Below are 25,336 nucleotides of genomic sequence, written 5' to 3' on the forward strand. Positions count from 1 at the left end.
GATCATTTCAAGTTAAAAACAAAAACTGAAGTAAATGTCAAACTTTAAGGGTCTTTTCTGGATTAAATTAGTAGTAAAACCACTACTTAGCCAACCACAGTCACTACTGATCAGCCAGCACAGAGGAGTTACACTGCTTTTCATGTCTGGTCTGAATCTGTTTATATTGGCAGTAGTCGTTTTGAAGTGAACCCTTTCACATTGCGGCTCGTCAGAGGGCGGCTCTTCATTATAAAGGCTTTAATTCCCTCCCTCTGCGCGCTGTCCCGCTCCGCCGCTGCGAGCCCTCAGTGCTGGATGTTGTATAGGCTAGATGCCACACGTCTTTAGCCTACCGGTTGTAACAGCTGAAAGTTTGATTTCACATTTGTATCGCCGTGTTTCTTCCTTTTCTTCTTCTCCCTTTCTTCTTCTTCTCTTCTGCTTGGATACTGCTGACTTAGGCATTGGATATGTGCACACAGGATGATGACAACCCCTTTCCTCCCCGTAGAAGTAAAATAAAATAGGCTTTCGCACACACTGGATTTACTCTTGTCGTTCCATATGAAGAAGCCAAAAGTAAGTGATTGTTTCTGTTTGCTTTTTTTACTTGGGGAAATAAAACGCTTGGCGCTGCGGCGTGACGGGCAGACGTTGCTGTTGTTTTCGAGTCGTCCAACTTAACCGAGTCACAATCAACCTTTTAGATTGATATTTTAAAATTATTATCAGGCGTTGAATATAGGCTACTTTAATAAAGAGACACTATCTGTGTTGTAATAATTAACAGGATATAAGTGCCGGCAGGATAAAAGCCGAGCCACTTGTGGGGGCAAGGTGTAAAACCCCTGTTTTCCTCATTTTCCTAACTGCTCCATCGGTCCACAGTTTACACAGCGTGTCCACGTCTTTCCTAATTTTGTTGGAGGAGTGGCGCTCTCAATGCCTCCCCGATCAATAAGTTTATATTAACGGCGCCAGTCTGGCACTTAAGAGTATCCACTTCTGAGAACGGTTTGCACCTTGCGTAACTGCCACTTATTTCGTTTTTATTCTTAAAATAATTGCATTTGTAATCTGGGAGGTATTGCAGAAAGATAGACTCACTAAACACACCTGCTCTCCAAATCGAGGAGAAGCCGTTCACATTTCCAGGCAGGCTGGCAATCATTACTTGTTAAAGTAATATGATAATCGGGTGTACTGTGAGGTCAGGGTGTCAGTCTATGCTTTTCTAATTATACATCTCTATTTGTATTGGGGAAACTGATAATTATCCATCCAGAGATTTGAACTACGTTTTCATCCACCGGTTCAGGCAGCTTACTATGCAGCAAGAGCAGCCGCAGTCTGTCTGTCTGTTTCAGTGTTGACGAACTGACCGAAAAGCCGATTAATTAACCCGAGTCGGATCACTGAACCGGGAGAATCGAGTGCCATACGTCAATGAACCGACTCACTCCTGTTTTTTTTTACCTCATTCGTTGTGTGTAGCTAGTATTCTTCTGCTACTGTGTGTGTAGTAATCTAGCTCATTAGCGTCTCCACTGGAGTGTTGGTAGAATCAATCAGGAAATGGGCTAATGAACGAGACCGAATTTAACCTTGCAACCGCTCGAGTCTAATGTAATCAAGCGTTGTCTTGGTCCTCGGCAAGTTTGAGTTATTAACCAAGCCTTGTTTCTGGTGCATCTTAGATGATTGTGTTCATGGCAATTCACACATTATCAATGGGGAAGTACATCACATACAAATACACGTCATGTTATCTTGGTAGTTATGTTAAGTTAAATGTTTGTTACATGGTAGGTAGGCTATCACGAGGAGACTACTGGGTAGGCTACTGAACGAGACTGTAACCGTGCCTAATGCAGGAGTCTATGTAATCAAATGGGTGTTCTTGGCAAGTTTGAGTTATCAACCGATCCCAGAAGCCTTAGAATTGTGTTCATGGAAATTCATACATTACCAAGGGGAAAGTATTATATCACATACAAATACACATCATGTTATCTTGGTAGTTATGTTAAGTTAAATGTTATATCACATACAAATACACATCATGTTATCTTGGTAGTTATGTTAAGTTAAATGTTAGAAGTGAATGTTGCTACGTGGTAGTTAGACTGTCACGAGTGTCTAACGTAATCAAGCGGCGTCTTTGTTGCTGGCGGGGGAAGTAAACGCGCGATCACCAAGATTGCGTCTTAAGGCAACCAACTACTATTAAACAGAAACACCTTTTTGAATGTATCTTTTAAGTGAAAAAACCCTGTGAACATGTCCATTTGGAGAGCTCTGCAAAATTAGCTTACGTGTGTGTGTGTGTGTGTGTGTGTTTGTGTGTGTGTGTGTGTGTGTCAGTTGGGTGCATTAGAAGGTGTGCAAACTAAATTCAGGCAGGTTTAACCTGCTTTACATCCTCCAGGCTGTTCGACTGAACCCCGCGTATATCAGGTTTTTGACTAATCTCTGCCTCACTTTGAATGGAAATTTAAGTCAGCCGCTTATGTTAATATAACAACATAACATTAATACTGATTTAACAGGGTGTGTATGTGTGTGCATGCATATGGGAACAAAAGTCTTCGAAGTTTCCTGGAGGAAGGGTGGGTATTTCTGCATCCCTGCCGCTGTTAATCATATTCCGAGCAGAGTTTCCTTTATGCTTTTTTAATGAAGTTACACAGTAAGTTGTGCCTGGCAGCATCAACTGACAACTTTTATCTTTTATTTACAGTCCTTGCAACTACTCCTGGTGCTTTCCACTGTCACGCAATCACATGTGGAACATATGTAGAGAATCATCTCTCTATTCAGTTCTCTCTGTAGTGTAACATTTCTGATGACGGTTGTGTGTGTGTGTGTGTGTGTGTGTGTGTGTGTGTGTGTGTGTGTGTGTGTCTAGACCTTTACACCTTAAGAGAACATTGTCACATGTCTGCCCTAGATCTGTGAAAGTCATTAAGCTTTAGTTATTTACTGCTCATCTCTGTGATGATCTGCAGCTCGTGGGTTGTTGACTGGCTGTGCTGTTTTCTTAGGAGAAGTGAAACACGGCAGGTGAAGACAAGCTGAAGGGTTTGAGTACCAGACTGATTTACACACATGCATGGTCGAGCCGCGGGGGCTTGCCTTTAACACAGGCTGTAAATCCACAGGCAAACTTTTCACATCATGTAGTCTCTGTTTCCTTCTGCTTTATCGTTGAGGCCTTATACCTGCTTTGTATCAGCGTGCAACATGAATCCCCTGAGTGAACTAGATAATTTTTTATTATAGGAAATCTTCACTCTTTCAGATTTTGAAAGGTGCAGGTATGTGCAGACCAGAAGGCAAAGCATGGAAGGAGCGCTCTGCATTAGAGCTGCAATGATTATTCCATTAGTCAACTATCAAATTAAATCAAAGTATTTTTTATGATGGATTAAATGGTTTGAGTCAGTTTTATGAACTAAAAGTAAAAATTCTCTGATTCCAGCTTCTTAAATGGGAATATTTTCTGGTTTCTTCGCTCCTCTGTGACAGTAAACTGAATATCTTCGAGTTGTGGACAAAAGGAGACATTTGAGGACGTCATCTTGGGCTTTGAGAAACACTGATTAACATTTTTTTATTACCATTTTCTGACATTTTATAGACCATACAACTAATCGATTAAACATGAAAATAATCCACAGTGAAAAGTTAGTTGCAGCCCTGCTCTGCATCATTAGATTGATGATACCACATACAGAAGCATACAGGACGTAGGCGTTGTGGCAACGAGGGTGTTAATGTGTAAGTATTACACTCTCTAGTAATCACAGCTAAATGAATCGGTTAAGCCAAATTAGCTTATATAAAGCACATGTAATAGACTTAAAACTGATAATCAAGTCTCAGGTTAATGATTTGTTTTAATAGATTAATAATGACATCCCGTCAACAGCAGGAAATGAAAGATAAAATGTTAACCATGCTATGTGGAATGTGGTAATGTAAGCTCAGCGGCAGGGCGAGGGTGCTGTCCCTGCTGCTGAATGAAATACTGACTTCCTCTAAAGTTTCTCTTCTCATTTAAAAGCCACATTATACATTGCTTGCTACACTTTGCGTTCCATGGTTAATCATTTCTGTCGCATCTGTGAACCTTAGCTGTCAGAGTTGATCTATAACACCTTATTGGAGCCAGTAAATTTCCCTGTGATGCCGACAGTTACTAACGCTCTGTCTTTGTCAACATCAGCTGCTCACATTAGTGATTCATGCTCAATAGTCAATGCTGCATATCAAAGAGACTAGTTTTAATCACAGATCATGCCTGGCTGCATATCTGTATTGCTATCTGCTTTGTTAAATGAGAGTTAGACCCATCACTGCCACATTATTGTGTGTCAGCTTAACTGCTTGAATTGTAATGGATACATTGTAACTTTGGTTCTCTGAGTGAAGAGACTTTTTCTCCGCCTCGATACGATAGAGAACTGATGTTTGGTCACAGAAGCAGGACTCACCATCCAGGTTCAAACAGGAGTAACTCAATACTTGGAAGAAACAGAGCCATTTCTTTTGAACACCGCAAATTACCAGAGCCACATCTGTGCAGCAGTGTGTTTTATGCAATTAAAAAGAAAAAAGATTATATATAAGAATGCACTTTTCAAAGCCTCAGATACCGAAGAAAGAGCCTTTGTCAGGGATGTTCACAGGGTTGCAAGTGTGGTTAAGCAGATGCAAAAAAACACTTTGGTAGGTGGTCTCTGGTGATGTAAACATTGTTTCTCAGAACCCACTTAATTTAATTTTGTTTTTTAAATCATAGAAAATACATTCTAGGAAACTCTACGCACTGTTAAGTGCCCTTTTTTTTTTGCTCTAAAGCTTTGTGCAGTCGCAGACATTGGCTTTTTTTCCCCAAGAAATGAGAAGCATGCTAAATCCATAAAAAGTTACCTAGTGACATGGTTTGAGTTACAGGATTGTCTTCTGTCATGGAGCCCCCGCATTTGATGTCTTATTTATGCAGCAGCTAAATGTTCAGTGTGCTGTCACAGACCAGAGAAAGGACTGTCTGCTGCCATTCGACTACGTGCCCAGTCTAAACTTAACCCTCCTTAAAGGAGGTCTTTCGGTGAATGTATTTAGCATTACCATAGAGCCAGCCAGGAGACAGAAAACACACTCGAGGATCTCTGAGAATTTTAAATAAATGTTTTTAGATCTCCGTTCCATTAACCGCTACACACTGAGGTCTGTCATTTTGAAATCCTTGCATGGCTTTTCAACCTGACGTGCAAACTTGAAATGACCGGTTGGATCAGTTCAAGGATTTATTAGACCTTGGTTCGGGCTTGTTTCTGTACAAAAGTGTCATGTGAATGCAAACATTAGTCCAGTGTTTTCATATTGCACCACTGATTTAAAGGCATGACCAACATTAATTTATTCAAACAAAAACTAAAAGCCATTTGCCGGTTCCAGCTTCTTCAAATGCGATTATCTGGTTTTTCTCTGTTTTGTTTCATTGTAAATGAAATAGCCTTGGGTTTTTAGAGTGTTGGTCTCATGGTCACTGTGGATTCTGGGAAATTGTAATGGCCATTTTCCACTATTTTCTGACATTTTATAGACACACTCATGAATCAATTAGTTGTAATAATATTAATCAAATAATTCTTGTTCGTTGCCGCCCCAGCCACAGTCTCTCTGTAATTCGGAGTTAAAATGTCGAACCCTGTGAACAGCTGCAATGGCATACAGGTGGAATAAATACAGCAGCTACTTCAAAAACAACGCGTTCATGGAGCTTTTTTTTTTTTTTTAACTTTTGCTTGATCTATGTATGTTGCATTTTTTTTTATTTTAATAAACAGCAAGTGAATCCCTTGAAGGGAATGTAATTTACTCACAAAGAATGCAGCCACAATCTTAGAAACCTGGCAACCACTTCAGCGGGTGCATCAAGGGTTCATTTAAATATTCTCCTCTGCAGTATTCTTGTGTGGCACGAAACAGAATATGAAAATTTTGTACTTTGTGGTTTCTGGTTTGGAAATGTGAGATAAGGACATAGTGCGAACCAGTTTTGGACCCACAGCTCTACCTTAAATAAACCTTTCTTTCACCTCTCTGTCATATAATCATTCTTGACAATATTTTCAAAACATCAAGCCACATTTCGAGCGGTTTTAAAAGTTGTTAAAGGGTTTATAACTCTGCTATGGTTTGGGGAAATTCCTGTGAATCCACTGGATAAACTGAAAACATCATGGCAGTCAAGCAAAGTCAACCAAGTCTGTTTTTATTGGTTCATAAAAAGTTGACTTTTAGGTGTTTTAAAGGATTCACTTAGTAATAAGAGTATTTTCAGGGAGCTGTGGATTTAACCCTCACACCCTTTCTGTTGTAAGTTACTAGAAATGGTGATTAAGTAGGAATGTAAACTTTACTAATGTAAGTCATTTTGGCTACAGTGGATTGCAACGTCTGGATGTAATGTTGCATTACAACCTAAGACCGGACAAATCTGAATGTAATGTTTACTTACAATAGGATTTATCATGTTTAAAATATAAATATATGATATAAAAGGGTGATTTTCAGTTGATTTGGTTTCACTTCTGAGCAGCAGCCTGCTGTCACAGAATAAATGAAGACACATTGTCCGGTGGAGTTGATGACGTCTGAAGCAAATTGTGAATGGTTGATTACTCTAGCCTTTCTGAAAAGAAACAGATTTTAAGATTTAATAAGCACATTCATCATGTTGTGGTTTTGCTTTCCGTGTGTGTTCTAGCTCTTTTGAATGCCAGGTCTGTGTGATTGGCATGCTGTCTTGAACTCACATAATTAACGGAAGCTCAACGTCCATTGCATTCGAGATCTCTGGATATTTATACAAGCATGAAGTCATCTTCAGCACTGAGCTGTCCCAGTGTACATCTGACTCAGAGCAGTTGCTGCTGGAGGGCATTTAGATGGGTTTGATTTGTGTTATGTTCATACAAATCTTCATCTGTTTGCTAAGAAATTGCAGTTTCCACATGATCAGTTCTTCCTCGAGCTAGGATGAAAGGCCTTCAAGGACAATTGATACAGAAGTTAGAAACTGTGTTAGTCATCTCTGCTGTTCACATGGTTGCACGTGGCTTTTGTCATAATCACATTTTTTGACAGTTTTAGCAGGACTGATCCTGTGAATTTGACATGTTATTTCCTTAACAGTGGCAATCTTCAGCTCATCTTGTTTTCTTATAAGACTGGACTTAAACCTTGATGCTAACATTAAGAGGAACTTGGGATTTCAATCAGAAACTGTCAGATGAAAGTAAAAAAGAGTTTAAAGTTGAGGGAAAATTCAATGCCAGCTCTCTGAACTTAACAGTTTTCAATCCTCTACTTTGCTACGGACACTATTTTGTCTGTACCAAAAGGTATTTTGTAAGTGCATCTTACAGTCTGAAGGAAGATATGTTTCTTATTTTTTTATGTGGGTGCAGGGTTCTCAGCCTTTTGCCGAAGCTCCGACTGCTGTCTGTCCGCGCAGCGGGCTGCGCTGCCCTCTATCAGTATTAAATTGAGACAGTTTCATAACCTCTGTAACCCGTCTTAGTCATGTTAAATAGTAGTCCAATTTGGTGTTTTGGTACAGATGGTTCTAACACCTGATATGAGCCATACGGTAGGACGCATGAAAACCACATGCGGCAGCTTTATCGGCATTGCCCTGACTCCCTGAACAAGCTGTAGAGGCGGCGGCATCCCGCTCTGTCACTCTGCTGATCCCCGTTCACGTAACAGCGGCAGTTAAACTGTATTTCACGCTGTGATAGCTATGATGGTTAAATTTGCAATTAATCCGCGGTTCACATGCATGCCGTTACACTACTACTGTATATTCAACATCACTGACAATTTATTGATCAATAGAATGTATTTCAAAATAGAAACCATTACAAATCATAACATTTTGTATTCATAAAACTAATACATAAAAATGTATTATTTTTGTACAAATTAGCTACAACAATTATAGCAGATCCCTTATGTAAGTGGTGGCAGTGGTGGCCTAAAGGTTCAATCCCCAGACCGACAGGATAAAATCTGGGTGGGGAAAGTGGAAGAGCAGCGCTTGTCCCTCCCTCATCACCACCACTGAGGTGCCCTTGAGCAAGGCCCTTAACCCCAACCGCTCCAGTGGAGCTGCTCAGTGGCCAGCAGATCAGACTGTGGTTATACTGGGCAGCTTCCAGGTATGAATGTGTAACTGTGTGAATGTGACAGGTCGTCGTTGCAAGTGAGAATGTGTTAAGGTTAAATAAAAAAATAAAAATAAAAATAAAAATTTTAAGTCACTCCTAAATTTAGGAGCAAAATGTGCTCCTTGGGAAAAAAAGTGACTGTTATGTCCTGTTCATACCAATTAAATGAACTGGACTTTGTGGTCAAGTGTAGTCGGATGCGAAAGCGCCCTTACTGCATTATATTCCATTATATTTTTAATCGCCACTGGGCTCCTAAATTTTGTGTTTTCCTTGACATAAATAAAAGATGTTTTCACAATAAATGTGTGACCAAAAATGTATCAGAATGTTGGAAATGAAGTCTTTGACCCCCAGAGCCCCAGCTTCATATGTGTCCCCCCAAAGGCCCATTCTGACCCAGGAAAACTCCTGGGCTGGCACATTCTTTTCCTTCTTCCTTAGCCCCCATCACAGTCATAGTTGCATTCATTAACAAACATCCTCGATATCTGTACTTCCTGACAGCTAACAGCATCAAGCACCGTTGCAGCACCGATGTTTTGCGCCCTGTGTGATAAAAGCAGACGGCATAATTAGGCCTGTAGCGACGCGTCGATGATGTCGACGCATCGACGTCAAAATTACGTCGACGTCGTATTTTTGCGTCAACGCTTCGACACACACACACGTGGGAGACCAAAACATTGCAGGATGGAGGACGAAACAGCAACCTCCTCACAGAATTCCCATCAAAGCACTGCAAAAAGCCCCATGAAAAGAAAAAGTCCTAAAAAAACAGCTCGCCCTTAAGTTTTCGAAGGTATGGGAATACTTCAAATATAGTACCAAGTACGAACGTTGGTTAAATTAATTTCATGTTTGTGTAGTGTGTTGTGTAGCCTGCGCACTTAGGTGGTGCTAGCTAACTATCTTAGCTCTCTGTGCAGTTTGTTCGTGCTAGGTTAGTAGCTAACGTTAACGTTAGCTAGCTACTGGCGCATAGACAGCTTAGCTAATGTTAGTTATCGTCTAATGTTGGCTTGAATGGTAGCTAGCTTACGGCTGCAGAACACAGCTATCTATAGTAGCTAACGTTAGCTAACGTGAACGTTAGCTACTAACCTAGCACGAACAAACTGCACAGAGAGCTAAGATGCGTTGGTTAGCCTAGCACCACCAAAGTGCACAGCTGCATTAGCATGTAAACCTACAGAATAGCAGTTAAGAGAGTCAGTTTGATTATGCATCAGGTTTTATGTTGGGACTGTTATATTGTGTTAAACACTCTCAGGAATGTCTGTACTGTGCACTGCACAGTGTTTTTCTTTTTTGCACTACAACTTGATTTTTTTGAACAAAAGAGTTATGTTGGTACTGTAAAAGAGTAAACAGGCTGGCCTTTCATTTTGTATAACAGTAAAATAATTATTTTATTTTGTGTAAAGCAGAAGATTTTTTGCTGTGCAAAATTGTTTAATAAAATATATTATTAAGAATTTTTTGGTATTTATTTGAGATACATTATGGTTTTTATTAATCGAGCAACAGAAAAATAATCGTTATATTAATCGTCCAATTAGTCGTTAGATTAGTCGACTAATCGATAAAATAATCGCCCGATTAATCGTTTAATAAATAATCGTTTACCCCCAGCTCTAGGCATAATACACTTTTGTTTTTGAATAACTGGTCCACAATGAGCTGGTTAACATCAGCCATTACTTACCACAGTCATAAATATCTGTGGATGAATCACAAGACATTGATTCATAAGTAAAACAAATGCAGTAGGGATTTAGCTGAGCTGTGGGTGAGAAGTTGTGAAGGTAAAAAATTGGCAGGAAATCAGGTTTTTTTTAAAACCACCGTTGCACAACTCAACTTTCTTCCTTGTTGTCCAAGCCAAATTCCCCTCCTGCTGTTAGTGCGTATCAACAAGTTCCGTCCTCGCAGTTATTTGTTGACATAGTAAGTGATGTGGCTATATAAAAGGAACTGTAAGGGGATAGGAAAATATTGCATTTCCTTTCCAAAGAAAACAACAGAGAGCATACAGTCATCAAATGCATTTTATCTTCATCCTCCCCCTTTCAAATTTGCTCTCAGCAGCGAAATCCGATTTCGGGAACACTAAACTGCAATCAAAGCATCATTAGTTCAGGTCAACACATCCTCTAAAACGACAATTTATTTGGGTCATTTGTAGCTGGGATCACTCATGAGTTTCATACTAATGAAAGACAGCAAATTTCACAGTGAAAGAGAGATTGCCCGACCAGTAAGTTGACAATATAACGATGGCCATAATTCTTCAATCACACATTGGGACTCTTGGGAAAAATGTCTCAGACACAGCAATCTGATTAAGCCACTGCGCCATCTCAAAAACAAATGTCAGAAGAAATTCCTTTCAGTTAATGTGAAGGAACAAGATCCTACCAAGCCAAAGGACACTTACTGGTTCCAAGTTAGAAATAGGAATCTCGTGTATGTCCCTGCAAATAGATTGTTCTTCCTCTCTGTTTCCATTGTTCCCATAGCCACCTTTTTATTTGTGTTTTCTGCTAACCATGTAAAGCTCACTGACATTTGTCACATGTTATTTGGTTACACACTAATCTTTGAAACCCATTGTTTAACACAACGGGTGTCCTCTCTAATTTCCACGAAAGCCATGGTAGTGAAAAGGTTTGTTTGTTCCTTGGTTTTCTCTGCAACATATGCTGAGCCACAAAAGCAGCAAAACAAACTGTTTTTCATCCTGTGAGCGCCTCCATTAAAATTAGCAATAGCTATGTGTAGCTTTTGCTGGTTATCGGAAGCCCCAAGTCCCATTGTGTGGCTTAATTGATCTCAGCCCACAGGGTCTCTACTTCCATCCGTCCAGCTGTAAGTAACACGTTTCCAGACCTGCATAGCTTTACTCATAGGTCAGAGACACCACTGGAGGCCATCTTTCGGTGGGACGTTGTTTTATGTTTTCATAAGTTGCCAATAAACGGGCCCGTCACATCGCTTCGGAAATATCTTCGTTTTAAATTTGTCATTCAGGGTGGCATTGATTAATGTCTTACTCTCTGTTTTATTATATTTGTGGTTTGTCATACTATTTGTTCATGTTTTGCTCATCTGTCCTTCAAGAATTTAAAGCCCAGTTCAGACCAAAGACGAAACGAGTTGAAACTCGCAACTACTTTCAATGTGCCTGTCTGCAACATTCTAAAACCTGCCAGTCTACACCAATGCCATGAGACGGAGTCATTGTATTACTATAGTTTGTAGTTGACTTTACAAGCTGATTTCGCTATTGGCTGTTGAAACAAATGATGTCCCTTACGTTCTAAAACCAGCGTCTGAGTCGCATGCCTAGCCATCAGCTGGCTTGAGTTGAGCTGAGACGGGCCGGTTCAGACCGCTGCAACTTTACCATGCAACGTTCTAAAACGGTTTTGTCTTGTTGCAAATCTTTGGTCTGAACTGGGCTTTAACTCTTTGCAAGTTAAATGCGATGCTGATGCACCAATCAGGTTTAGCCACATATTAACCTTATTAAGTGGATCAGGATATTAACCAGAGCCACATTAAATGTGACTGAGGTCCTCCCTGATTTCCTGTGACAGTGTGGTGTGGGAGATGAACAGGATTTTTCTCATGTCAGAAAATAGCATGAACCAATAGAAAATGTTGGCACTGTGTACAAAGATATAAAAACGTCATAAACATTAAACATTGTAAACATTTCAATGATCAAGGGGGAAGCGTGTGGCTGGGAATAAAGTGGGAATGTGAAACACTGAATGTTCATCTTCCAATTGGCTGCACAATGTAAAGTAATGTTGTAAACTATACTGAATTAAAATCATTTTGTCTAGGCGCCTTGGTAGCACACGGCCATATGCAGAGGCTCATTCCTTGGTGCAGTGGCCGCGGGTTTGGTTCCGACCTTTGCTGCATGTCATCCTCCTACTGTCTACCCTTTTAAGTCTAAGCTGTCCTATCAACAATAAAGGCCTAAAAATGGCACACAAAAATATCTTTAAAAAATGATTTTGTCCCTACAAAAACAATAAAACCTGAAAACAAACCTTTTTAATGGAGCATGATTTTAAGAAAAAACAAGGTTGAACTGAACATGGATCAACTCTGGAACATCTGGACAACAGCAACAGCTGCTTGGTATTTTCTTTGCACAGCCTTCATCATCTGCCATGTTTTAATCCTCATTATGAAACATGGGAACTAATATTGCATTTCAAAATTCTAAACCATGATCAAGACAAAAGATTGGGATAAAATAACCATCTCTGACAAAACAGGCTGCATGTTGCTATGGTGGACTAATGTCATGCAAGGCCCTGTGTTCTGCTTTTATGAGATTATGTGGTTAAGAGGGCCACAAGGCCTGCGGTCTGGAGAGCCTGTTCAGCTAATGATACCTCAGGTTCAAAGTGGTGGTGGAAAATGAGATGGGGGGGTAATCATCCTCCGCATCAAGGGTGAGCAGGCCTCGAAAACCATAATGCACCTGACAATGACGGACAAGAGGGCTTTAGTTTCAAGGGTTGCCCCTGACTATTCAACTCTTTTAGTTTGATATCAGCTGGTTCTGCTGTTGGCTAAAAAATAAATGGTAGATTTGCTTCACCAAAGACGCAGCAACAGCATTGTTTTCTGTGTTCCAGATAGCATGGGAAATCATTTCTTTCCCTGTCAGTGCAGCGGAGACTTCAGTCTCGTAAGGTTACTCAGAGAGTGTCAGGTAAACAAGTGTGTTGAAGTATTCTCACTGAAGCTGTGTTGTTTATTGATATGTTTGGCCCAAGCTGTGTTGGGAGGCCATGAGCATATTTGGAACTTGTAGAAACAAGATCTGTTTGTTTTTGCACGGGTATTATTTTACTGAGATTTTTCCCATCTATTTCCTTGTTGAAATAAGGCAGCTCATAATAAGACAGGAATTTTGGCTCCATTTTGCATCTTGGTTTTTATCAAATTACTGCATCACAGAACATTGTAAGCATGTTGTAAGCATCATGTAAATATGGTTAAACCGGAAGAAATGCATTTATTGCAATAACAACTTTTAGTTACAGGCTACATTTGTATGTGTGACAAACAACGTTGATATTTTTGTAAGAATATCTCCACTTTTATATACTGCAAGAATTAAGAGATTAGATAAATTAAAGTAAAGCAGTTGAAGTAGAAGACTACATTTCAGACTAAAAAGATTTCTCGGAGTACATATTTTAGTAAAACCAAACTGAAGTGGCTGCACCTCCAATTAAATATCTTAGTCTACAGTAGTCTTATCTAAGTAATGTGCAGCCAATAATCTATACATGCAGTTTTAGGAATGTCCACATCATGGTTGTCAACGTTTTCTTGAATGTCAAGATTGAACACCCAAATGCATACACCATCATTTTTAAATGAAAATGAAAAAAATTCATTTTATTTATTGTTTTTCATCGTGTTTGGTTTTTATTCCAGTGCATTTTTTGTTAACAGAGACTGAGAGTCCATTTTATTTATTGTTTTTGGTTGTTTTGTTCATTTATTGTGGATATTTAAAATGTCTTCCAGTTCCAGCGTTAAATATTCTTTGGAAATAAAAGTTTATTGATCTTTTAAAAGGTGTACCTGCATTATTCTGCCATTATCATTATATTAGATGAAAATGGTCTCAGAACGACAATATTATCGTTTATCGCAATAATATCTGGGACAATTTATCGTCCAGCAAAATTTGTTATTATGACAGGCCTACCTGCAGCTCTTCATAACTCTAATCCTAAAAGCTCACTGTGCTTCTATTGTTTACTTCCTCGAAATATTCAAATATAATTCAATGAAAAAACACTTAAAATGTCTATATCTTGATTTAGGCTGTTTTTCAATTGCACACTGAGTTAGCACAGGCGCTAGCCTCTGCGAATACGCCTGCACCATGGACTGTAAATTTAGAAAATGTGGAAAGGCCTTAAACCTGCATTCTATCTCATTTCCATCAGGGGGCGACTCCCCCGGTTGCAAAAAATAAGTCTGTGAAGTCTATGGAAAAATAACCCTACTTCTCGCTTGATTTTCTACCTCAGTAAACATTTTCATAAGGACTTTATTGTCTCAATCGCTAGTTTAAAGTCTTCTTGATCAAGTGTTAAGGTGTGTTCAGACTGAATCTGAAGTACAGTTTTGCACATCGTTATTTAACAAAGTTTTTTTTGTAGTCCCTGTTTAGTGGCAACAAACAGCCAGTGCACCAATAGTACAGACTTTGTGGCTAGCTGAACCACTGACAATACAATGTGTGCATGGAGTCTATGTGCATGCGTGTGACAGCTTTAAGACAGATTTCAAAACCTACCAGCAAGTCCACCTTTGTCGGCTTTTCCTCCAGTCTTCCCTCATTTTCACTCATTCACAAGGCTTTGGAATGCATGCACATTTAATGCATGCAAATTTTTCACAAGCATGTTGTTACAGTTTCTGGGGCGGTTACATCTTTGCCTTAGTTCTCTTTGCCATGAGCGTACTTCACATTCCCTTGTGTATTTCCATTGACCAATGAATCACACTGCTTCTAGAATTTGCTTCACTTTCGGTCTGATCACACCTTTAACAGCAGCAAAGTTCTAACCAATCAATGACAGCATGATGGTATCGGAGCATCAGAACATGGTGTTTTACATGGAAGTTATACAAAGTCCAACAGGAGCTGTCTAGACAGATCAATACTGTGACAAGCAAAGGTTTGCAAGGAAGTGCTGAGACGCCAGAAGGGTTTTGTGTGAAATCCTTAGTGGTAGATCTTCTCTTAAGTGAGTATAATGAATGAAAATGCATATTGTTAAATCCACTTAACAGGTTATATAGTTTTATGGATTTCCATGAATCTTTATGGATCAGAATTTCTGATTAGATTGCCGTGTTTGAAATCCAGATCTGTGAATCCTGCCATTAGATGATTTTTAGCGATAGCCTAATCACATAGTCAAAAATGTAAGTAAAAGAAAATGTTACATCCGTGGCTGGTTTTGACATTTGAAACAAACAATATAGTAAAACATAAAATTATACCTGCAAAAGTACTGTTCATAAAATTTCCTTTCATCATTTTTCTTTTTTTTTTTTACGTCAGACTTTTTGATAATATTACATGATTGAAAACTAGAGAGCCCTTGCAAAGTGCAAAACTTGTGCAAGTAGAAGACTGGTCAAAAGGCAGAAATGTCAGATCTCGACCAGCATCAAAATCTAATCAGTTGCATCGTTCCCCAAGGTACATTTGCACACCGAAGTTTATGAAAATCTGTTCATGTTTCATTTCAGAAAGCCACTTCACAACTTGTCAGCACCAAAAGCTCCAGTGAAATCTGAACTTCCGACTTTCCGTCAGAACTTGCGGTTCATTAGTAGCTTTCAGCTGGCTTGTTTCATGGGCTGTGAATGTGTCTCATAAAGACCTAGAGAATGTCAGCCGATATCGCTGTCATCACTCACGCATCACATCCTGCTGTGTATACTGCTGTGCTTACTTGGCCCTACTTGCTCTCACAAAAAAACGCCACAGGGATGACCATAAGTTTTAAAAGAATAACCGCAAATGACAGGGAATACCATCTTTGAGCTCTTCTAGCCATTCACAGCTGCTCTGATCTCAGCATGACTTACACATGTTGCGCAAAAGATGTTATCCATTTACTGGTTTTACTCTTCATATTCTCAACACATTTTGAGAGAAACTTATTTGTTTTCTGTAAGTGTCTGCATGTGGTTTTGTTTAACATTTTTCTTGAAACTGAAAGAAAACAATGATGTGGGACCAACATGTGTGATGTTATAGCAAGCACACACTGTAAGTGAATCTAGTTTGGGAGTGGCAGTGCTTAACATACACCAGGCTTTCTGAGCGAAAGCTCTTCCCTTTTAGTTTTTGGCTGTGTTTCAAGAATACAGCCTTTCTGCACTGGATTATGTTATTATTTATTTTGACACTGATTTAATTGATCGATTAGTTTTTTTCAGCCCATCTGCAAAGAATATCATTTAATTTGCTGTGTGATGTTTGTTTGACATGAAAGCATTAGTTGCCACCGCCTACCTACTGAATTATTCTTTAAACAAACTTTGCAGGGGTAAAACAGGGTAGTGCCGGAGAAAGTGTTGAGTGTAATTCCCATTCATTTAAACCTGTTAGTCTATGGTGAAAGTGTCATAAAGAGCTCTAGCGCTTTGGTGCAACTTGAAGTGAAATGTTAAAAGACTATCTGGGGCCCTTTACTAAACTATAAACCAGCACCTTCCCCTGATAACTAAAACAAGTATTTTTTTTTCCTGCTGAACTGAGAAAAAAAATTCTAGGGCTGACCTCGATAGAGAGATATCTTGCCCGGTATCAAATTTAGCTCACCCTGCATTTCTTGGGTATGTATGAATAATTAATTTGTATTTTAACTATTTTACCATCTTATTAACCAGTGCTATATTAACGCATCCCTCACGAGTGATGTAGCCTATTTCATCTTTTCATTATTGCTTGTTACTGCTTTGCATGGTTGAACGGTGCTAGAAGATGGCTTAGGTCTATGTTGCTTGGCTGTGTTCTGATGCTTGCATGGCTTTTTATACTGAATGTGGATACTGTTTGATGTGTAGCTATGCTAATGTCTTGCTGCTTCCTGTAGCTCTGCATGGCTAACTGAGAAAGCTTATCTGTTGTTTTAGCGGTCTGTATGGTGTCTTGTTGACTTCTATCTGTATAGTTTAACCTGTACTAATGTCTTGCTGCTTCCTGCTGCTTTGGTCTAAAATCATCTGGCCAAAGGACTACAGTTGAAAATTATGACTGGCTAACACTGGCACATTTACAGAAATGTTGATTAATGAGTGTTGTCCTTTATAAATAAAGAATAAGAATAAGAGAAATTCTTAGTCAACTAACAATCGACTTTAGTCTATTAGTTGATTTAATCATCAGATCTGTAAAACTGAGTTTCTCCACAAAGAATCATGCAAAAGCACCACTTCTTGCGCTTACCAGAGATGCGCACATACATTTCTTGAAAAGAAGTCACTCAGCATAAAAAAGCATAAAGAAATGACTAATCAACTAAAAAAATCTTGATTGAGTAAGTCCAAAATGACCGATTAGTAGACTAAGAGGGGAGATAGTGGTAGATATGTCTACGAGTGTCCAATCACAGGAAGAAACCACCTGAATTAGTTCTGTCCATTAGGCTTCCATGCCTCTGTAACAATCCATGTTAGTGAATTTGATATAGCACAGTTCCTGCTGACGCAGCGAGGCCCCCACAGCTCAGACTGCACTAAAAAAGGTCAAAACAAAGCAGCAACCTCCAGTACTATAAATTGAAGCCAATGCGGAAGTGCCCAAAACTGCAGTTAATTGAGTGGCCACTTGAGGCTGGCTCGAAAAGGTAGTCAATCAAGGTTCTTTATTGGTCATGTCCTCTCTGTCGCTTCCTGTAGTCCACAATCAGCTCCTTTGTTTTGCTCACGTTGAGATGGAGGTTTTTGTCTTGGCACGAAGATGTTTGATTGACTTGATGATGGTGCTGGAGCTGTGTGTGGCCACACAGTCGTGCGTGAACAGGGAGTACAGGAGGGAGCTGAGTACGCAGCCCTGGGGGATGCCGGTGTTGAGGGTCAGGGTGGAGGATGTGGAGAAGCCAATCCGCACTGCCTGGGGTCTGCCTGTCAGGAAGCCCAGGATCCAATCAAAGAGGGAGATGTTGAATCCCATGGTCTAAATCCCCATAGACCCCCATGTTAAAATTCCCAACTTTACAGTATAATTAAACATGTTTTGTTTTGTTCTCTTTAGCTCAGTTCACCCTTTATGACAAGTGTGTGTGTGTGTGTGTGTGTGTGTGTGTGTGTGTGTGTGTGTCTGTGTGTGTCATTTTCTGCTGTTGTGTAGCTAACTCGAAGGTTGTTTTTTCCCTTTAGCGAAGGGATTTTGAGAACGGCAACAAACAGAGAGGAGCATGTTTATCCTGGTAATGTACTTCAGTTGATCGAGACTTCGCTTTTAGTGACAGGTGGTCTGCCATCACAGGAGGCGAGCATAGACTGTAGGCTTTATTCAGCCTGCTTCAGCTCCATCCATAACGTGGATTAGTGGACGTCAGGCACTGCCAAGAATGGCGACGACCGTGGCTACCAGTACATGCCCACTTCAAGTTTAACTTGGCTCTTCAGAAACCTATGGGTGACATCACGGAGGCTATGTACATATTTTATATAGTCTATGGTAAACACACTTGTTTTTTCATATAGTCAGTGAAACACTTATGCACGTTTAAGGTAGACATATACATAGAGAGTAGTTGCAGGGGTTCCATATTACCCAGGAAATGTCAGTGAGGTGGGATATCACTTGAGATTTCTTGTGACTGGTCATCTTCAAACTCAAAATTCCTCTTATGTGTTTCAGAGAAGACAAATATCCTGTTGTTGATTTTGTCTGATTTTAATTCTTTAAAAATAGAGGAAGTAGTGGAATCTATTAAGATTTGTTTAACAATTCGGGGGTTAAGTTTTGCTTTGCTGAACAACTTGAAACACGACTACTTGCAAAATCCTTGACCTTATGTACTGAAGTTGTATCTCGGGCATCTCTGATTTCATTCACTGTATCCTGTACAAATGTGGTTCATGACATGCAGAGGTTAAGGCATAACTGATGAATTAGAAGATGTCCCACATATGTCTTTTGCTTATCTGTCCTAAAGCATTTCTTCCTTATCGTCCCTGTCTGCCATTGAAAGATGATTAGTTTTGGTGAGCAGTAGAAGCTTGGTGGAATTGAATTACATCCCATCTGTGCTTTACATGCTGCTTTTCCTTCTTCGGCCTTTCCTGCTGTTGATGGATCATTGTTCCATTCTCTTCCTGTTGTGGCTCCGTTTGACAAATATATACTAACAGGAGGAACGTGGGTGGCGGACTCTGCCTTGAAGATTTAAAAATTACCAATCTGAATGGCCAAACTGGCAGGGAACATGGAGACGGCAAAAGAATGAATGTAACTGTGAAGGAGAAGCAACGAACTGCTGCAAAAGAGCAAGTATTGTTATCAAACCCTTGCTTAAATAAACTACAGAACAACATCCTTTTGTACAGGTTGAAGTGCCTGAAGATTAGACATGGCTCAGTCACTATTATATTTTTATCCCTCTCACTGAGTCCCATTTATGCAACGCTCTAAAGCTTTTCACCAAAGGGGAGGTTTGCTTTCAAGGTTGCTGAATTGCTTTTGGGTTAGGCTGTGGCTGGCCCTAATCTCTATTTAAGAGACATGCCATTGCATAATATGGTTGGATTGGCACAGAGAAGAGGTAGGAGGGCAGCCAAAGGAATGGCAAGTGTTAAAGGTACAATATGTAACTTTTCTGCATTCAAATGTCTAAAAACGACCATACCTATGTTATATATTTTTTTGAGTTGTGTAGTTACACTATCCCAAATGTTTCCATCAAATGGCAAACCCAGAGAAATCTGTTATTTTATTTTCAGACACGTCACGTTTCATTTAGCTAGTCGCCCGTCAGTGGCGTCATAACCTTTCACCATCTAGTTACTCGTAACTTCCGTCAAAACATGGGCACCCAGATGATACGTTCGAGAGTAATTGTAAATCATACAATGTCACAGAAAAAAATACTGGTAATACTGCTTTTTCTGCCAAAATGCATAATTTTGTGATTAATAACATGCCACTTTGCAACACAGTAATACAGCAGAAACCTTATTTATTGATACATATCAATATTAATCCAGCTTAATGTTACTACAATGTATGTGCTGGTTGACAAGTAGCTAACATTAATGCTAGCTAATGCTTGGTGGATAACATTGTAGGGTTACAACATTGTAGGGTTATTAGTAGTATGATTGTTTTGACCATGGATAAAAGCAGCACTGCGCTAATCCACGAATAAGTTCACTAGTAACGTTAACGTTAGCTGTATAGATAGACAGTTAATCTAATGCTAATTTAGCCAGCTAGCACATTCCGCTCTGCCTGCCTCATTCCCCCGGCACAAAGAGACATCATTCAGGATGATAGCTGACAACACAGCCGGGACATGTAGCAATAGCTAGTTACTGTTAGCCCCAGCCGGTGCTTACGACGCTAACGCTAGTTTAATGAAGCGTCGGGAAACAGAAAATATCAGACCCAGGCATCCTAGTCACAATATCGGCCATGCATAATGTTAGCTAGCTAGCTACGTCTCCATAAACGCTAACGGTGTTCGTACCGAAAATCTCCTCCCTGCCGAATTTCTCCCCCCTTCGCGTTTAGCTGTCTTAAAAGTTAGCTAGCTAAATTAACCAAACAGGTGTGTTAAGCACCAAAACGAAAAGTGAAGAAAAGTGAAGGGGGAGATCAGGCAGCTGGGAGATGTTCTGCTGCTGCACAACAGGCATCGAACATCATTGCCATCGCGGAGAATCCCCACCCACACCCGTCTCTCAGCCTCATTGAGTAGCTAGCTAGCGTTACAACAAACCCCATCCACCTGGTAAAATCCAAAAGGTGACATTGGCATGTGAAATAGACTGTGATAGTGTTGTAAAACCTGCTAACGTTAGCCGCTAATGTTAGCTTGCCGGCTCACTAACTAACTGGTCAGCTACCAATACAGATTGAATCAAGAAAAACGTAATTATGTTGGGGAAACTGCAGCCATTTTATTAGCATGATATGAATAAACGTCACTAAACGTAACGTGAATAAACCTGAATGGGTAAACTCATCCGTGAACAGCATTCTAATCAACGATTGCATTTAGCAATAAAAACTCCCATAATTCCACGCAACTTCCCTACGTCATCAAACGTCTGTGTTTACAATCCATTGTTTTGGTTGAGAGACCCCTAGCTGCAGAAAGTTACATATTGTACGTTTAATGTAAGCCGATTAGGCAGTAAAATACCTCATCTTAAAGTTGCAGTATACTTGTTTACGTTTAGTGTAAAGGTATGCTAATATAGATATTTTATCTTTTTCTGACCAATAGCAAACCCTTGTTAACTGATCATTAAACATTAACCGACAAGCAGGCAATTTCCGTCCCAGTTCCCGTCCGGGATGCTCGGACGTACCCTCCGCACTCCGTGTCTGTGGACAGCTGCGGACTTGTACCGATCAAGCAGCCATGTTTGCGCATTGACTTCGACTTGTGCAGCTACTTTCCTCCCATCTTTACCGCATCGTCAGCTGTGTCTGCCTGGCATACTTTGTGTAGGACGGCAGATTTAACCTGCCAGTCCTCAGTGATAAAGCGGCATGTGTCACATAGCTCTCCACTGTGAGGACCGTCCAGCAGAGAGCAACAAACTCAGCAGAAAAAAGAATGGAAATGAATAATTCTTATTGTTGGTTAGCGGTTAAACTGTTAATCAACATTCATTTTCAGTGTTCCTTACTAAAATACATTGTGTGTATCCTTTCCATCTAACAAAATTGTCTTCTTTCCCATACAACATGCAAAGCTGATTTTTACCAGACCAATTAAAACAGAATGAAAGTTTGTCAGTTTAAAACAGTTTCTGTCATGTGTATAAAAGGAGCCTCTATTTACATCGAGAGAATGTTGTCTGGTGGAAGACTATCACATTTTACAGTAGTTGAGAAGAAAATTATCATTTGTATGAAAAAGGAAATTAGTTTGCATAGGCAATACATTCATTTGTTCCCTATTTTGCTGTTGCATTGAAATGTAAAGTTTTTGATATGCATTTTTATTCATTCAACTTCACATTCATTCATACATTTAGGACTACTTTACCCAAAAAAACTTAACACAAATAAGAACCAAGTCAAAAACGCTCTGTTACCCAGCTCAGACTTATTGTTTGAATTATGGATGTTCATGATTAACCAAAAACTGTTTACCATGGAGCATTATGCACTTAAAGAGACCACAAGCATGTATTTAAAAACCAGAAGAATTTTCGTGGCCATCTTGGGTAAAATCAGTAATGGTTTTGCATTGTGTTCGAGCAAGTAATGATTGTGCATATGTGGCTGTGCATATGTGGCTGATGCTATCAGACCCAGGTCCAAAACTACACACAGGAGGGTTGGTCCAAAACAAAGACAATACTGATAATTCACTCACCTTTGTTTGCAATAATGGTGTAATATGACACTGTGTGTCCTTGGTAAATACTGTGATATGTCGTTATCGGAACATTTTGTATTGCCAGCTACACAAGTTGCTGCAAAATCACTGTAAATCACAGCGTATCATTGATTATTGCTGACTTGCGGAACAGAAAAGGCTGTTTGTGCATATAATATCAGCCTGTAAATGTGGTTATTGGTTCGGGAAGGGTTATAGCTGTTAGGTGTGGCCTGTTGGTGAGTTGCACTGTCACCTGCAAAATCTGAAAATGTTTGGAAGCGCTTAGTAATATTTTGCTCTTATTCCAAAAAAGATGATATTCTGACTAAGCTGTTTACATGGCTAATGAAAATGAATATTCCACAAATGTTCCCGTTTACAAGCAGCTGTGCAAAGTAGGTTTTGTTTTTTCCACCGATGGTGGACTTCTTCGACAAACACAGCCATCCCTTCAACCACCTTCTTGAAAAGGTTGGCGTTGTGATGTTTCCATACTTCCAAAAAAATGTATTGATATCCAAGTATTTTATGATGTTTAAACGTGTTTCTCTTTCCAACCAGATGTGGGATTTTCTTTTGGGCATGCATCTCTACCCCAGCCTTGCAAACTGTTGGCTAGTTGAGTACAACAACAACCATTTGTGTACAACAACCATAGCAACGAACAGAGCTGACCGTAAGCCGTAAAAAGCAAAACTGCGGTAAAAACCCTGATTGAGACACATTCCGAATGCGATGCATGTCCAAAACATGCTTCTAAAACCCGAATAATACCGACATATGCCACATGTCTTAATCCAAAAATGCCTTAATTCGTAAAAAAGGCCTCTTTTTTTCGGAATATCCAAATGGAATATGCTGTTTACATGACCCATATGAAATTTGGAATATTGTCATATTCTGAAAATATGGAATATTAGTGTGCATGTAAACATACTCATTGATGTGTGCAGAGAAACCAGTGTATCATATGTTGTTTTTGTTACAATGTATTACATGTAGAAGATGTGACTAATTGTTAAAACTTCTTGTGTTTGTCTCTTTTGATCTGCAGATTTGGATACTGGTCTGTGTCCATTTACTGCTGTTCATCACGTTTGGGGTACATTCAAGTAAATTTGACGTCAACCCAGTGACAGATGACATCTCTAGACTTTCTATTCTGGTAAGAACAATACTGTCATTCAAACATTTCAAGCTTTAGCGCCACTCTAATTATGGATATCACATTCATGCTGGACTTTATAATGAGTAACTATCATATCTTAAAATCAGGTCAGAATCATGGCTGCCAATACTGAAACAATTCTGTATCTGGAAGGATATATAATGTTATAACTCATAGTTTTTCTACTAGCATGGTGCCACCTGCTTTATGAGCAAAGGTTATATGAACAAAGGTTTAAAAAAGTGAGGAAGCAAAAAACCCCATCTTAAAACAAAACAAAATCATCTTAATGACAGGACAAACAAACATGATACACCAAGAGAGTGGGAAGCAAACTTCCCAAGCGTTTATCCCACCAAATGAAAGTGTTTGTCCTGTATTGGTAAATAATTAAGTGACTTTTTGTCAACATGCTACACAATCAACTTGCAGGTATATGATCTAACTTTATTAACTAGTGCTCCATTGCTACTTTCAAATTTGAATGTTTTTGTACTTTTTCTTTTCTTTTCACAGAGACAAAATATTCCTAAAGATTACAAAATTCCTGTACACTACATTCCAAAAGAAGAGGTAAGATATTGTGTTATCCGCCCACAGTACCTCTTGGGGAATAATAAATTGGGAAGATAATTACCAAAATCTAATAACTAGATTTATGTAAAATTCTGCTTATTTACACCACACCACCTTTTTAATTTTAAGTAAAAACCTTTGCTTTGAAAGAATTTGCAAATGAGCAGATGTCCTGACCATTACTTTGACAAACTTTGCATGTGTATACATTCGTGCTCCCAAGAGCAAGAAAGCTTTTTTTAGCTATTCAACTTCACGCTAAACTTTGGCTGACCTTGGAACTATTGTACAGTGTAAATATTGTGTCATATCCCAAATGCAACTGTGAAAGTAACATCTGACTAGGGAAGATTATTAGATTTTGGTGGATATGCAGTCTATTGAGAGCTTTCTTGTTGGCGTTTTGGTAAATCTGATTAGCACACTATGTATTAAGTGATCAAACAGTACTTGCTATTGCACCTTATATGCCTTCTTTTTCTTCTAGGGAGGGATGTGTTGGGTAAAATTAAACGTCTTCTACTTGGAGGAGAGTTTGAAAGATTTAGCACATAAGTTTGGAAACATTTCATCCAACAGAAAAGATATTAGCATATTCAACCAAATGCTCGAAGAACTGCGGCTCAACATGGGGTCTGTGGTAAGTTCATATTGTGGTCGTACCATAGACCTACTGTACTAAATGTGTCCATTAACAGATGGAAAACAGAAATAACATGTCCATTGTTGCTGCTTAGTATAGGTTTGAAATCTTTGAAACTACAGTTTTGCAATGATTTAAATATTTAAAGCTGAAATCCATAAATTGTTGTCCTTTAAAGTGGCAAGAGGTAATTTAAATTATGTTCAAACTACAAAAAAGATGGCTATCCAGATTTGTACTTGTAACTTCTTCATGTATGCTAATGTTATAGCTTAGGGGACACATGTTATACATGTAGCCATGTGGCTAACAAGCCATGTACAAAGAATCCCCTACAGACTATGGTGTTATGAGGCTAAGCATGGCTGACCAACACTGACATCCAAACCTTTATTAGCAGGTTTCTTTTGCAAGATGAGGTTCATTTATCCAACTAGCTGCCCATTACTTCCACTATTTACTTAATAAAAGAAATGCCATTGCTTTTCTTTTTTATGGATTTCAGTTTTAAAGGCAAGGTAATCCTCTCAACTAGACCCTTGAAATGAACCACTTAAAGACATAAAAACATAAATCTCTCTGA

General features: G+C 39.3%; 1 protein-coding gene across 2 annotated transcripts in view; it reads left to right on the top strand.

Moving 5' to 3' along the window:
- Positions 1-247: 247 nt before the first annotated feature.
- Positions 248-25,336, top strand: part of kitlga (kit ligand a) — a 34,050-nt gene continuing 8,961 nt past the window's right edge. Inside the window, exons 1-4 of one of the 2 annotated variants that reach the window (XM_036003185.1) lie at positions 248-561; positions 23,421-23,531; positions 24,051-24,107; positions 24,598-24,750. In XM_036003185.1, the coding sequence (XP_035859078.1) occupies positions 547-561; positions 23,421-23,531; positions 24,051-24,107; positions 24,598-24,750 (336 nt within the window). In that variant the 5' untranslated portion in view covers positions 248-546. The remainder of the gene's footprint in view (positions 562-23,420; positions 23,532-24,050; positions 24,108-24,597; positions 24,751-25,336) is intronic. The other variant, XM_031279691.2, reaches the window with a different exon arrangement.

Source organism: Sander lucioperca, chromosome 7, assembly GCF_008315115.2.
Source record: "Sander lucioperca isolate FBNREF2018 chromosome 7, SLUC_FBN_1.2, whole genome shotgun sequence".
Taxonomy (NCBI): domain Eukaryota; kingdom Metazoa; phylum Chordata; class Actinopteri; order Perciformes; family Percidae; genus Sander; species Sander lucioperca.